This window comes from Abrus precatorius, unplaced genomic scaffold (genome assembly GCF_003935025.1).
Source record: "Abrus precatorius isolate BTA unplaced genomic scaffold, Abrus_2018 Scaffold8, whole genome shotgun sequence".
NCBI classification, from domain to species: domain Eukaryota; kingdom Viridiplantae; phylum Streptophyta; class Magnoliopsida; order Fabales; family Fabaceae; genus Abrus; species Abrus precatorius.
The window spans coordinates 18,585,333-18,600,369 of record NW_020874428.1 but is presented as its reverse complement, the minus strand read 5'-3'; the positions used below and the strand labels follow the sequence as shown (position 1 = coordinate 18,600,369).

Sequence of the window (15,037 nt, the reverse complement as noted above, 5' to 3'; positions counted from 1 at the left end):
TTTTGCATTTTAAGTGCAAATTTTTTACTTAAATAAAAATACAAAAATATACTAACTGTGTAGTAGAAAATTCTAACCTGTTGATATATTGATCTGTACGCAGATATATCAGTTATCACTTACAAAATAGTTACCAAAATTTCTTTGGAAAGTAAGAGAACAAATACGATGATATCATAAAAAGGTAAAATAAAAATTATAATAGACTCTGAAATTTAATGTTGTGATATATGTCATGTATAAATAAGTTAGAAAAACAAACATGGATGATTACCAAAAACACGCACATACAAATATATGAAAGGAAAGCATCAATAAGAACTGCTGCAGTATTAAAATTTAGAACATGAGCTATAAATGTAAGTAAATTTTAAATTGTCTTTTATGCTTTTCTGCACACATATTCCTATTCTCCATTTTCAACAAATAAATACAGATGCCTTAAACCCAAATCCAAAAAATTGAAATGAAATACTATGAATACAAACCCTCACATAAACCAGTATGTATAAAATAATAATTAAAAGGCCAATGTTATTTTCATTCACATCAAACCTCCCCTACACTTTGGCAGAAAAAAAAAGGAAAAGAAAAGAAACTCTCCTAGACTGACCCTCAATGCTTGGAAAATAAGCGATCAGAAGAACGCTCTCCCACGTGCGCTTCATCCATCACCCCGATTGCCTTGGAGTCCTTAGTTGATCTCACCGGACCGGCCCGGCCCAAAATCGGTGGGGTCCACATGAATCCCCACCGGTCCAACCGTTCGTAATGCAAATAGTTTCTCCCTACGCTCCTCGTCCTGTAACCGCTTCTCCCACTGTTCTCATGATGCCACGTCACGCTGCAACTCTTCGTTCGGTCCAACGTGGCTGAAGCCGAACTAACAAGCCGGTTCCGCACTTCCTCTGGCAACCGCAGGGTAAACCGCTCGCAGTTCTCACCTAGTTGAACCAGCGAGTGACCGGTCGAGTAAGAACGCGGGAACAGTGTTCTAATCTCAAACCCGGTCGATCTGGACCGAACCGGCCGGTTCTCATCATCTAAATTTACACTGTGGGTCTCGTTCATTATTATCATGTTCCCGTCATTCCCATCCACCGGGTTAATCCAATTCGGATCATAACCGGGTTGCGGGACGGATATATTTGGTTCGGGTCCACCGGGATCTAGAATCTGAACCGCAACGGAAAAAGCAGTGTCGCTGGGTTTGGGCACGAGGTTGGCACGGCAAACGGGGCAAGTGTTGTGATTTAACAACCAAGTGTCGATGCAATCAGGGTGGAACACGTGGCTACATTTGGGGATCAAACGCAGCGTTTCGTCGTCGCGGAACTCGTTCAGACAGACGGCGCATTCTAGCGTCGCCTTTCCAATCTTGAGGCCTTTCACCTCGGAGTACACGAATATGGGGAACGTGTCGATGATCGCCGATTCGAGCCCGCGCGATGGCCGGCGCTCGCTACCGCTGGCGATCGCGACGGCGAGGTCGAGCCTCCCTCTGATCCTTCGCTCTGCGCATTGGCGCGTGTAGATGGAGACGAAGCCCAATGTAAAGAAAACGAGGACGAGGATAACGAGGACAACGGCCATGGTCCTGTCGAACCTCAATTTCGCGAATGGGTCTAACGGCGGCGGCGGCGAATATTGGAACTGTGCCGTCACCGGCGGCAAGATAAGGAGAAGAAGAAGTAGAAGGGAGCAAGAAGAAGGAGGATCATGATCGAAATTAAGCAGTGGTGGTGGTGGTGGTGCAGGTGCAGGGCACTCCGTGTAGATGCCCATAGGTGATCATAAAGGTTCAGTGCAGTTGGATTATGCTGCCGAAGCAAGCGAAGAATGTTAACTCGTGAGAAAACCTAATTAATACGCACCGTACGTGTGACTTATTGCTCCTTGTTTTTTTATTCTCTATAATAAGGGAATATTAATGATTTTTGTTGCAACAGAAAACTATGCAAAAGCAAAAGGACCAGTGGGTGCTAACAATAACATAAAATTCTTGAGCACTTTGTGATGGGGGAAGTTGGAAGTTGGAAGGTGGAAGGAAAGAGAGACAAAAGTGTTAAGGTTTTTGATGGAGCCGTGGACTTTACTCTGTGCGAGCAGGCACGATAGGTAGACTTCAAATGATTGGGTTTTGGATTTTGGCTTTTTGAATCTGGGTGAGCCTGCGCACAAAATATATTTAATGATTTTTTATTAACCATGGTTAAGTATCACGATTAAAAATTTTATGACAATTCTTCATTAAAATTGTAAAATATTATAAAATTAAATCTATTAATCATTTGAATTATAAAATATTATAATTTATTATGTACTTTTAAATATATGTTAAGAAATTATATTTAATTATCTTGTTTGAATTGATAATAAAATCTGTAAAACAAGAAAGTAAATAGATATTTACTGATTTATTATTAATTTTAAATTTTAAAATAAATAAAGAGTTACATTATATATATATATATATATATATATATATATATATATATATATCGTTATCGCAAATGGAATGAAATGATAATGATATACATCAACTTTCAAAGAAATATATTATTCTTGACAAAAGAAAATTATCTTGTTCATCTAATTTTTTATAGAAATTTTATAGCACTTTTTTATTATTTAATCATATTATTTCGTTTTTTTTAATCTTTTGTGATTATATAATTTTTGTACAATTTCTTGTTTTGAAGAGTAATTTCTCATTCTCAAATGTGATGTAACCCACTAATCCTATATCCCACTTACGGGGCAACTGGTCGTGGAAAACGGGGTTCGTCGAGGTTTAAACAATTATTTTGTTTTCGTATGTTAATTGCAATTCTCGCTGTAATGAATTGAGTAATGATCACGTTTGTTGTGTACCAACATATACATTTTTTGATTCCCTAAGCGTCTTCGTCATTCTTTCTTGCTTCTCTCGTCACGGATTTGTCGCGATTGCTATGAGAAAATCAGTTTTTCGTTTATCTTGCTTTTGTAATTGTTTGCAATAACTGCAATGTAGTTGCATTTTTAAATTTAGTTAAAAATGTAAAATATAAATTTAAAATATATTTAAAAAGTTTAAAATAAGAAAATATATTTAATTTAATAAAATTATACAAAAAATCAAACATAAGATTATGATCTCTGTTTTTAAGAATGTACTTAGAAAAAAAAAAACATTTTACTGTTGATTGTTATTTTACTTAAATTGATTTGAAGTATACAAATGTTTAATATAATATTCAGACAGCATCACAGCAATGGTATTAAAAAAAAAAAAAAAAACTAAAGTTCTAAGATTGTGATCTTTCTTTTATAAGTCCAAATCTGTAATTGTAATATAATTCTAAATTTGGCCATTGGTATGCCTTTAATTTATTCTCTATTAATATTTAATCTTACGAGAGAATACTGTTTTTTTTATGTATAAGAGATGTTGTAGCTTTAAATGAACCCCAAAGGATCCTTTTGCTAAACGTATAAGTTAGATGTTCAAAATCATGTCAAAGTGCAAGTTAGGTTTTAGATAGACTTTGATTGATATATACTTTTTCTTACTAATTTTGAGTTTTCATCCGTATTATTTTCCTTCTGGAATAGGTTCCCTGGTTTCTTAACATTAAAGTTTTGGTACCTCATGCTAATTTTTTAAGAGGTTGAGTAATATACTTCATGGATAATATGGAACATTTAGGTTTATAGAATAAATTTTATAAAATCTAAATAAATAAAAATATAACGACAGATACTTAACAGCAATAAAAATTAAAAGTTAAAAATACTATAAGAACTAAAAGCTAAGTAATAGAAAACCCATGTAAAATTTACTTTAAACCAAAATTGTCGAGTGTGCAGTACTTTAATGTTATTTGTTTATTTTTCAATTGTTCAGCCAGATTCTCTGACCTTAAAAAATGGCTCCAAGTGTACACAAGGAAAGTATAATGTCACTAAAAAATGGAAAGTCCAAATTTCATTTGTCAGATAATTATTTTATTCGCTTTTAAAAAATAGGCATTGCCGACTCAAGAAAATGTCAGAACAACTAAGTATACTAATTTTGTATTACATAATTTGTACTAGTTCGAGGGTTTATTCGTATAGTATACTTTCAATGAGTTTGTCTTTTATCAAATAAATTCTTTTATTAAAAAATGATGTGCCGACTCTAAGGGATTGTCCTACTAATATAAGAATAGATAATATTAAAAAAAATGTTATTTGAAATTGATACGAAATATTTTGTTCCAAAAATTGATATAAATGTCTCGTAACTAATCATTGTTAGAGAAAAAAAATTGGTATAAAGTTTTATTTTTTATTTTATAAAAAGCTTAGTCTTATTTATTTATTTTTGGCTTAATTATATTTTTATCTCTATAAATATAAGTCTTTTTGTAATTAGTTCTTATAAATATTTTTGTTAAAAAATAATTTTTTTAAAGTTGATAATTTTAAGATTGATTTTTGTCGTTAATCTCTCCTCTATTAAGTGCTGAGCTGGCTAACAAAGAGTCAGCTCATCATTCCACATAGAGCCACGTGATTATCTTGAGACCAGTCGCAGCTGTGACATGTTATATCATTTATTAATTTTATTTTTATTTAAAATTAAAATTTATAAATAAATCCTGAATAATTTTATATATTTACAAATAAACATTTCTTCTTCCTCAATCAACTCCTCTCTCGCAGCCCCACCTCCCCCACCCCTAACCTCTCTACCACCCTCAACCTACTCACTATGATACCAAAGAGCTTCCTTTCTATTTTCTTTCTCAACATTATGCAACAACATTATATATGTGTTTAACCAAATGAATTTTAGTGCAGATTTAAGTTACGTATCAAATGGCTACTAGGAGATAACAATGGATACAACTTCTTCCCTTCTTATTCCTCACACCTCCACTTTTACTATCACCTCCTTCCCTTCTCCCACTTCACCCCACACCTACAACTCCAACCTCTTTCCTTCTTTCTTCTCACACCCATACCTCCACCCTTTTTCCTTCCTCCTCCTCACTCACCTTGCCATTCCCGAATCTCGCAATTATTCTATTCACAAATATGCAAGTTCGTTATTTTCCTTCAGCATGAATTAGGTTTCATAATATTTATATAAAAAAAAAGGCTTTGTTAATGGTCAAAATTGACAATGCTCTTCTCGAATAGTTTATCCAACTGGAAATTATGAAAACTCTACCCAATGCATTCAAATTAATTTAAAACCACGATAATGTTTGAATTCTTTCTGATTTAGATATAAATTGCAGCCACTAAATTCAATTTATTTATTTATTATCACAAACAAAGAAAAGCTATTCGCCCACACTCTTGGTTGTCATATAATGTTATTTTCTCAAAAGTAAGAAAAGATAGAAGTTGGTGAGCGAATTGCTGCTAAGCCTCACTCACTACACACACTAAAACCATGAACCCCACTCTCTTGACCTTATACTCTAAAAGATTTATCCACCCTTCTCCACAATTGACACAGAGTACTTACATAGAATCATCCAAATATAGTGTCGATTCTATTTACATGCTGGAAGGAGATTGAGGTTGAGAGAATGGAAGTGGGGATGGGAAAAGGATGCTGGAAGGAGATGGAGAGGTAGATGAGGGGGGGGGGGTTAGGATTGAGGGAATGTGGTTGGGGAGGGGGAAGGGGATGGAGAGGGGTTATAGGGAAAAAAATATAATTAAACCTTTATTTTTATTAAACATGATGACAGAGATGGTAGGTTTAATTCTAAATCAACAAGTTATCAAATACTAGCTACCTAGTACTGATCAAATATATTGGAAATTATAGATTAAAAAACCAAAATTTATTATAATAAATAGTATACTACTGTAACTGCACTTCTTAAATAATTTGCAGGTCTTTTTCGGTTTGCTTCTCCATTGACCACTAGGCAATTCGACTTTCCAAAATTTACAACAAACAGTGAATCCAAATGCAAATGATTCAGATAGCTTCTAGCAGGTATAGGTAATGTTAATTTTCTTTTCGTTTCATTAGACATACGGGGCTCAACGTTCATAGCTTACAGAGAGAGATACAGATAAATAGATTTCAGAAGAATAAAGTCAAATAAGTGTTTTCATCTTTTGGTCAAATTCAGTTTCTTTCTTCAATTTTATTTTAATTTTTTAATTTTTAAAAATATTTTAAATAAATTATTTTTTATTAAAAATTGTTAAAACGTTAATTTTATTAATTTTATTTTATATTTTTTGTATTGTTTATTATTATTTTTTTCTCAAATATTGTGCGCAGTTCATCGCGTCTTCTTTATATTTTTTTTTTCAATTTTTTCCTCTTAAATCTCTTTTTCTTTTTTCTTTCTCCTCAAAATCCTATATAATAAGGGAATGGAGGTTGTAGTTATTAATTAAGACGTTACCACAACTCCAAGGAAAAAATAACGTCATTCTTGTACATACTGGAGTAAGGATATTACCATTTTTCTTAAAGTTCAATGTAGCATGAAAGACATCATCATTTTTCTAAAAGTTCATGTGACATGAAAGATTTACCATTATTAGTTTTCTATCGATATCATAATATCGAAAAAATCTATTAAACCCATTGCAATGTATTGAGGCGGGATAGTTTTTATTTGCAAGAGAAAAAAATCATAAAAAAATTCATTATTTTGTCCTCTTATAAACTCATGTGATTAAGCCATTCCAACTAACACATGATATTTAAAATTATCCATTAAAGCTTTAACTCTACAACTAATAAATTTATTATTGGAATATTATACAAGATAATAAACTTAAACCTTTGAATAAATTTAGTTAGCTAGCTAAAGAATACATAACTATTGCTTTTCAATCAGAATCAACATTTTATTTTAATAATTTCTATCAATTAAGCTAATTGACAAATGTTTGTAAGAAAAGAAGGAAAGATGAGAAAGAAGATAAAGAGGAAGGACAGAGAAAGTTGAAACTAAAACTTTGAGGAATAGGAGGATGAAAAGTGTATAAATAATACACTTGGTAGAAAAATATAATAATATTTTTAATAGAAAATGAATTATTTAAAATACTTTTAAAATTAAATGACAAAAATGAATATAAAAAAATTGAAAGATAAAATCAAATTTGACATTTAAGTTGAAGGATGATAACACTAATTTGACCAAAAAAATAATTATAAAAGTAAGGTATAAATAAAATTTTGATCCTTCAACCCATATAAAAAATAGACCACTAATAAAGACTAAATAGAAATATAAAATAATCATGAAAGATTAAATTTAAAAAAATAAATAAAACAAGGATAAAATGAGATTTTTTTGAAGAGCCAAAATTTTATTTCAGTAAAAGATTAATAATTAATCTATTTAAAAATGTTTTTATTTTATTTTTAATTAAAACAAAATATATTAGCAGTTATTTTGTATAAAAATTAAAAACATTAGTCAAAAGTTTAATACTTGCTATTTTTGTTATAAATTATTTCAAATATTTTAATATTGTATAATTACACTTGTTTTTATTGGAAGGCTAATATTTAAAATTTTTAAAGATCATAAATTAACTCTTTTACTGAATTGGTGTAATTTATTTTTGATAGTAGACTTAATTAAGTGTTTGATTCTTACAAAAGTTATATAATTTGACAATATCTCTTTACCAATAACACACTATTTTTTTATATACTCTTTGTTATTGGTTAAAATTTATTAAAAATTATAAAAATAAATTAAAAAATATTAAATTTGGAGTGATAAAAAGTGAAAGCTATATAATTTTTTAATATAATTTAAGAGTGTGATAGAAATAATCTGTTAGAAGAAGTGTTGTTAAGATAAGAAATCATAATTACGGCAAAAAAAAATATTATAAATCATAGATTTAATTAACACGGTGAAGGTACGTTAAATTAAAACAATAAATAAATATATAAAATTGTCTGTAGAAAGTAAATTGCTTATACTTGAATCTCATGGGTCCAGTTAAAGTAGCGGCTTTTCTCTTTCTCGATGTTGCTTTCCAAATCGCGTTGCAGTGTGAAAATTTTAGAGAAAAGATTAAATTTTTGTGAGATGATCCATTTTTAGAACCAGCCCTAATCCTCATAAAATTTTAAATTTAGGGGCAACTAACTAGAGTTCATGGATTTAAACCCAAGTTTATAACTTGAATTCTGCATAGCATTTTATGCTACTCCTTCTTTACCATTTTGTTTAATAGCTTCATCGTTAACTAAAACTGTATCATCCTCATTTCGTTTAGAAATGAGATGTTTAGCAGTAGAGATCATTTGTAAAAAAATTGCATCAAGACTTCAATATCCTTAACACATTCATTGAATTTGCATAACCTATGTTTTGCAATACTCTATTATACCAACGACATTCAACTCTCTCTACATTACAAGTTAGTCAAACAACAACTTTACCCTGTTTGTAGACCATGATACCATCATCTTCTATTATAAAATTAACTTAAGGATGAATATGAATTTGTATCATTTGCATGGAGACATCCATAATGTTCGACATCTGAAAAACTGTAAATAACATTACCAAATAAAATGTTTAGTAGAACATGGAAAGGCACTTGATGATAACCAACAACAAGGCACAATAATCACTAACTAATTTCATACCACTCTGATGAGCCTAATGAAGTTGAGCTCAATAAGGTCTAAAAGAGAGCTAGTACTGCATTGGTAAGTGAAAGGTGGAGGATAACAAGGGTCGTTTACTTGCAAAAGAACTTCAATATGCTTAAGTTAGTGTTTATACCAGTAGAGTAACTACTAGAAAAATTATCACATACCTCACGTAGTGATATTTTGTTGCTTATATATAGCTTAGGTGTAGGTCACGCAGTGTCTTGACACGAGTCGGATCGCATGATACGTGCCAGTGGGGATCACTGTCGAAGGTTCCGAGTCCTTGAGGCAATATGCATAACCCTTGGCTATGATCCTTTATAAGAAGTGTGTAGGTACTCATCTTTTAATGGGTCCCGAAACTGAGTATCTTTGTTCCAATTCTAATATTAGACTATTAGCGATGAGGATAATTTCTATTAATTGTTTTGAGCCTTTCTTAGTTGTCTTAGACCACTAACCAACCAAAATCCGATTAGACCACATAAAGTAGGGTACATGCACTAAGACCATAAACAAAATGCAATGTACAAAAACTAGCAATAGACACTGAAAATAGAGGATTGAACCATTAACAACAAGAAGTTAGGGACATTGTCGTCAATCATCTTACTTCAAATGAAAATCAAAGAATTTATCATGATAGCATGTCAATGATGTCACACGAGAGGAAGAGGGATAAATGTTTTACGAATTGTATTTTGGGGCTACAATAACTATATTGTTAACCCACTCAAATACATCGTCGTTTTGCAAATATACAGGTCTTCAATGTCACTGCAATCAACCTTTTATGCTTTTATATTTTTTTTAAAAATTCAAATAAATAAGAAAAAATGTAATTATTTTATAAGAAAATACTTTTTATTATTTATCTCAAATAGAAAATATAAAATACTCAATAACATAATAAAGTAAAGTCTACGGTACCCATTATAATTAAAATAATTTAATACTATTTTACATGTAGAATAATCGTCACTATTAATTTCAGACTAATAGACGTTAATAATTTAATTAAAAGAGACGTTAATACATTTTAATCTTTAAGACATCAAACAAAGTATAACCGATCTTCTGTATTTTACAATCGGTACCATAACCAACATCACATAATAATTATTTAATATTCTTCTTTTCTTTAATTATAGTTTTATTCTTCTAAATCTTAATAAAAGTAATTTTAAACCAGAGATCAATTGCATACACACCAAACGAAATATAATATAAAGACACTCCCATTTAACATCTGAATCATGTGGAGAGATCCACTCCAGAGAATCATCATTTTTTCTCTGTTTTGAATTTTCGTTGCATTTTCAGGTCAGTTATGATTTAGCAATTTGAATGAATCATCAATCTTTCTTTCATGTTGTTTTCTCTCTCCATGGTTCCATGCTTTAGAAAACATAATCGTGGATTTGCTACTTTAGTCTTTAACTGAAGCCCATTACTCTACAATCACTGATGAATGATGCATGTAAATTTGGTCCTATTGGGCTATGCTAGTCTACTGAGTTTATCTCATTTAAAAATTCCTACACATACTGATTTTTTACCTTTATTTTTGCACACGTTTGTTAAATTTATGAGTTCAACCAACTGAACTCAACCAGTCAACGTAGGGGTTGGATTAGTTCATGCTGTCAAAGAAAATAACTTTTGAAACTTAAGCCAACACAATCTACCGTTATCACAAGCGTGTTGGGTAAAAAATAACATAAAACTGATCTACCACCCAAACTCATCTCCACTTATAAGTAAGACACGAAGAGAAAATCTCCCACGGAATATAGATAAGAAGATTGTTCCCTAGTCTTTTTTTAAAAAACATATGGATATCATATGCTCTAGTCTTTCATGATTAACCTGAGGAAAGTGTGGGGAATTTCCCACTTGAATAATATGGAATAATCTTAAAAAGCACCAACCTGTTGCGCAAGGAAGCATATAGATAACTCTCATGCTGATCCAGTCATCCATACCTGTCAACTCACCCAGTATTGCCATTGATTTATATTGAAAATTCCATAGCCAAATGATTGATTCGGCCATCACACGGGCAACTTATCCCTATTTATAATTTTATAATACGATCGTATTCTTTCAGGTTGATATAATGATTAGATTAAGAAAAAACTTTAAGCAAGTTACTCAACCCTAATCGTTTTAATTAAGCAAATTATAAGGCTGATCTGTATGCGCCGTTGAAATGTAGAGGACTAGCACTTTTTCGCCTAACGTGGGTCTCATGATTCATGTGATAAGTCCATCTTTTAAATCTCTAATATGAAACAAATGTCTAAAACAATATACTGAGTCCTCTTTCTGAAAATCGTCATCGAATATCAATCTTTATCCTCGTCAGATAGGATATTACGCGTTTTGATTATTTTATATACGGTTCCATTTAAGCATGATTATGGACTTATTATAAGTATATAATTGACATAATACACTTATTTTTAGATGTTTGAAAATATACTTCAAATGGTTGTGTTGTATGCATTATTTTTATTTCTATTTTTATTTTGCTAATGAACAGGGCTAAACAGCCCAAAAAAATAACACAAAATTAGATTATAAGCCTAGGATACTATGATCCAGCAGCATCCAAACTAAGGAAAGAAAGAAGAGAAGGAAGAGCCTTACCAAACACAATAAAAGCTGCCCAAAATCATTTCAATTTTTGCCAACCAGTCAGCACTTTGATTGGCCGCCCCAAGAACATGGCTGAACCGAATAAACCTAATACTCTTAGCCAATTCTCTAATCTCACTAATAATAGAAAAATGAATGATTACGATTAGGAAAATTGACAACAAGAGAAATGGCCTCCTTAAAATCACATTCCATCTAAATTAAATTAATTTTGCTTTGGATAACAAGCTTGAGACCCTAATATATTCCCCACAATCCAGCAGCAAGGGGAAAGCAGGAATTTAAGATATTATGAAAGCCAGTCACAAATAGACCATGTCTATCTCTAATGAAGCCTTACAGCTAGCTGTACTAGCAGGCCAGCAAGTAGCACCATCCACATTAAGCTCTAGTTGAGAGTGCAAGAGGGGCATCCATGTAGTAAAACACTGATTTGCCAAAGCAGCAGATGAATCCTTCTTCTTGGACCTGTCATAGTGCAAAAAAGCATCAAAATTAGTCTTAATTCTATAGAACAGAGAATTAAAATCTAGTGGTGAATTCTGAAAAATATCACAATTTTGATTCTTTTACAGATTCCAGAGAACCATGCCAAACAAAATGTTTCAATAGGAATGTCGCAACCGGGGCCACGATGGGACGATGATGACAAGGAGTTGCCACCAAAGTTTATTAAAGAAAATGTTAGAAAAAACTTTTGATAAAAAAAAAATCTTTGAAACCAGATTTGGGCTCGGGAGTCGCTTACATGTAAGGAAGGTATTAGTATCCTACTATGTCCGTTGGTTAAAACTGTTACCTTTTAATTAATTGTGCAAAATTTTATTTTAACTTGAAAAATATTTATTTCACTTTAAAAAAAACCAATTAATATTTCTTTTACTATTTTCAAATTTGTTACTACTATTATTTTTATATTTATTCCTAATTTTTACAATTTTTTTTGAGATTTGAATGTTATTTTTTAAAATAACATTACACAATAAAAGTTATTTGAATTAAAGGAATGAGTTATTTGTAAAAATATTATTCTTTTTTTCATTTTTTGTATTAAAGAAATATATAGTAAAAAAAAGACTTATCTTAACACTTTATTTTTTGTTTTTTTATTTTTTTAAAATAAAATAAAATTTTAATTTTATTAAATTTTGTAAAGAAAATGTGCTAAAAATTAATCTTAGTTTAAAATTTTTTTAACAATATTTGAACCTGAAAAAAGTTTTTTAAAAAAATTGGACTTGACAGGTCAGGTTCTCGCTCCTACGTATCTTCCGTACGTAACGGAAGAATCAAAACTACCACGTAGTTCTTTTTCAAAAATTATGTTTGAATAAGTTTCAAAGATTTTATTTCTTTCTTTTTTTGTGAAAAACTTGATTTTTCTTTATTATTATCATTTTTAAGTAAATCCACTCCTGCACAAGGTTCAAGTTAGCACACAGCTACTCAATAAACCCTTACGATTCAAGCAACGTTAAAGGTGGATCCTCCACTCTATCAAAATTACTTGGCCGTTGTGTGGATTCAAAAGACTCATTTTTTTAATAATGAAAAGATATACCTTTTAATATGAGATTTTTGCACGCAAAAAAAGAAACAAACGAGAGGCATACAGAACAAATAAACAAATACAAGAGCAAACAAAAATGATGAGTAAATAACTCTCATTCAATTTAGGAAACAAGTTTTTTTTTAGGTTAGGATATGCAAAGAAATTAGGAGTTTTAGAATTTATGAAAAGAAAGAACTTTTAAGATTTGAAAAAATTAAATTTTTATAATTTGCAAAATTGTTAAGGTTGAAAAAAATAGTTTGTTTTAGACCTTGCAAAAAATTGAATGATTTTGGGTTAGAAAAATAAATATTATTTTTAGGGTTTGCAAAAAAAAGAATAATTTAGAGTTAGAAAAAAAAATAGTTTGTTTTTAGGGTTTGTAAAAAAGGTAATACTCGGAGTTAAAAAAAAAAATTCATGGATTTGGATTTTATTTTTTAGGGTTTGACTTAGGGCTTTTAAGGTTAAAAGAACATTAGGTTTTTAGGTTTACAAAAAAAAAAAAGAGTTTATCATTAAAAAAGGGTTGTTGGAGAAAAATTAGATTCTTTAGGATTTTGCAAAAGGAATGGTTTTTGGAGTAGAAAAAAAAATTTTTTTTTTTTTTACAAAACAAACAAATATTTCATGTTAAAAAAAATTGGGATTTGCAGAAAGAAAAATTTTAGAGTTAAAAGGAAAATTAAAAATTTTGTAGGTTTATAAGAGAAGGAAAAGTTTTTAGGTTAGATAAACTAGGATTTGTAAAAAGAAAAAACTTTAATGCAGATGAAAGAAAAAACACATAAAGATATGATGAGTAAAAGAAAAAAGGAACAACAAAAGAAAAAAGGAAAGAGAAGTGGATTATATTTTTGTTGACTCATTTGTGATGACTTTGAGTTTTTAAATTGACTTTTCCTTCAACCTTCTAGATATATTCTTTCCAATTGATCTTTAGGACTATACTTTAACTCTCAATTGATTTTTTTTTGCTTTTTTCTCTTTCTCTTTGTTTCTCGAGCTCTCCCTCTTGAATCTCTTCTTTCTCTTCGTTTTTTGAGCTTTCTCTCTTGAATTCTCTCTGTGCTCTCAAAGTATCTCCGTAAAGAAAATAAAAGGTGTCCACCTCCAAAGTCCCCTTCTTTGAAGACCTAAGCTTCCTATTTATAGGCATTTTCTAAAATCCTAGATCCTAATAAAGGCTCCCTTATTTTCTGAGGACCAGTAATCAATTTTTTTTTTCTTTTTTTATCCATTTTTCTAAAAATCTACTAACTACTTTGACCATTTCTAAATCTGATTTTATATTTAAAAATTGAAAATTTGAATTTAAATTTTAAATTAGTTTTTTTATCTATTTTCTTAACCTCTTAAAAAAGAAATTATTATATTTAATTTTTTGTTTTGAAATTTATTTTTGACAAGGACCCGGATAAAATTGGGTATTCATAGTTGCCCCTCTTTAATTATTTTTTACTAAATAATATAAATAATAATTTTTTTCATATTATTATAGTAAGAAATAAGTAAAGAAGTGAATTAATTTTATTTGTGGTCCTATGTAACACAAGTATTGTATACGAGTCAAGTTTTGTGAAGGAGAACTGGTCAGGTTCTAGACATTGTGAAAATGTAAAAAGTGTCAATCAGATTCTGGACTTTGAGAAATGTAAAGGTGCTAGTCAGATTCTGGACTTTGATAAATGTAAAGGTGTCAGTCAGGTTTTGGACTTTGAAAAAATGTATAAGTGTCAATCAGATTCTGGACTTTGGAAAATGTAAAGGTGCCAGTGAGGTTCTGAACTTTGGAAAATGTAAATGTGCCAGTCAGGTTCTGGACTTCTGAGAAAGTAAAGGTGCCAGTCAGATTCTGGACTTTTGATGAAAGTAAATGTGTCGGTCTAATTTCAGAGGAAAGTATAGCAGCCAGTCAACTTCTGAACGTTTGCAGCAGTACAAAGAGGTCAGTTAGATTTTGGGCCTTAACAAGAAAGTAAAGAGGGGAGAGGAGAGGACTTGTTTTCCCTGCTCTATCTTTCATTTGATGATAGGTCAGGAAGAGGAAGGAGGTCCAGTCCTATTCCTGGTCTTGTGTTTGAGTGTCAGATTTCAGATTTCGGACATTGATAAGAAGTAAAAGGGTCGATAAGATTTCAAGCTTTAACAAAAAATTAAAGATACAGTTAGCTACTGAGCTT

At 30.7% G+C, this 15,037-nt stretch overlaps 1 protein-coding gene across 1 annotated transcript; it reads right to left on the bottom strand.

The window, feature by feature from the left end:
- Nucleotides 1-615: 615 nt before the first annotated feature.
- LOC113874378 (RING-H2 finger protein ATL11-like) lies at nucleotides 616-1,785 on the bottom strand. Its single transcript, XM_027512600.1, has one exon. The coding sequence runs from the start codon at nucleotides 1,783-1,785 to the stop codon at nucleotides 616-618; it is 1,170 nt and encodes a 389-aa protein (XP_027368401.1).
- Nucleotides 1,786-15,037: the final 13,252 nt, after the last annotated feature.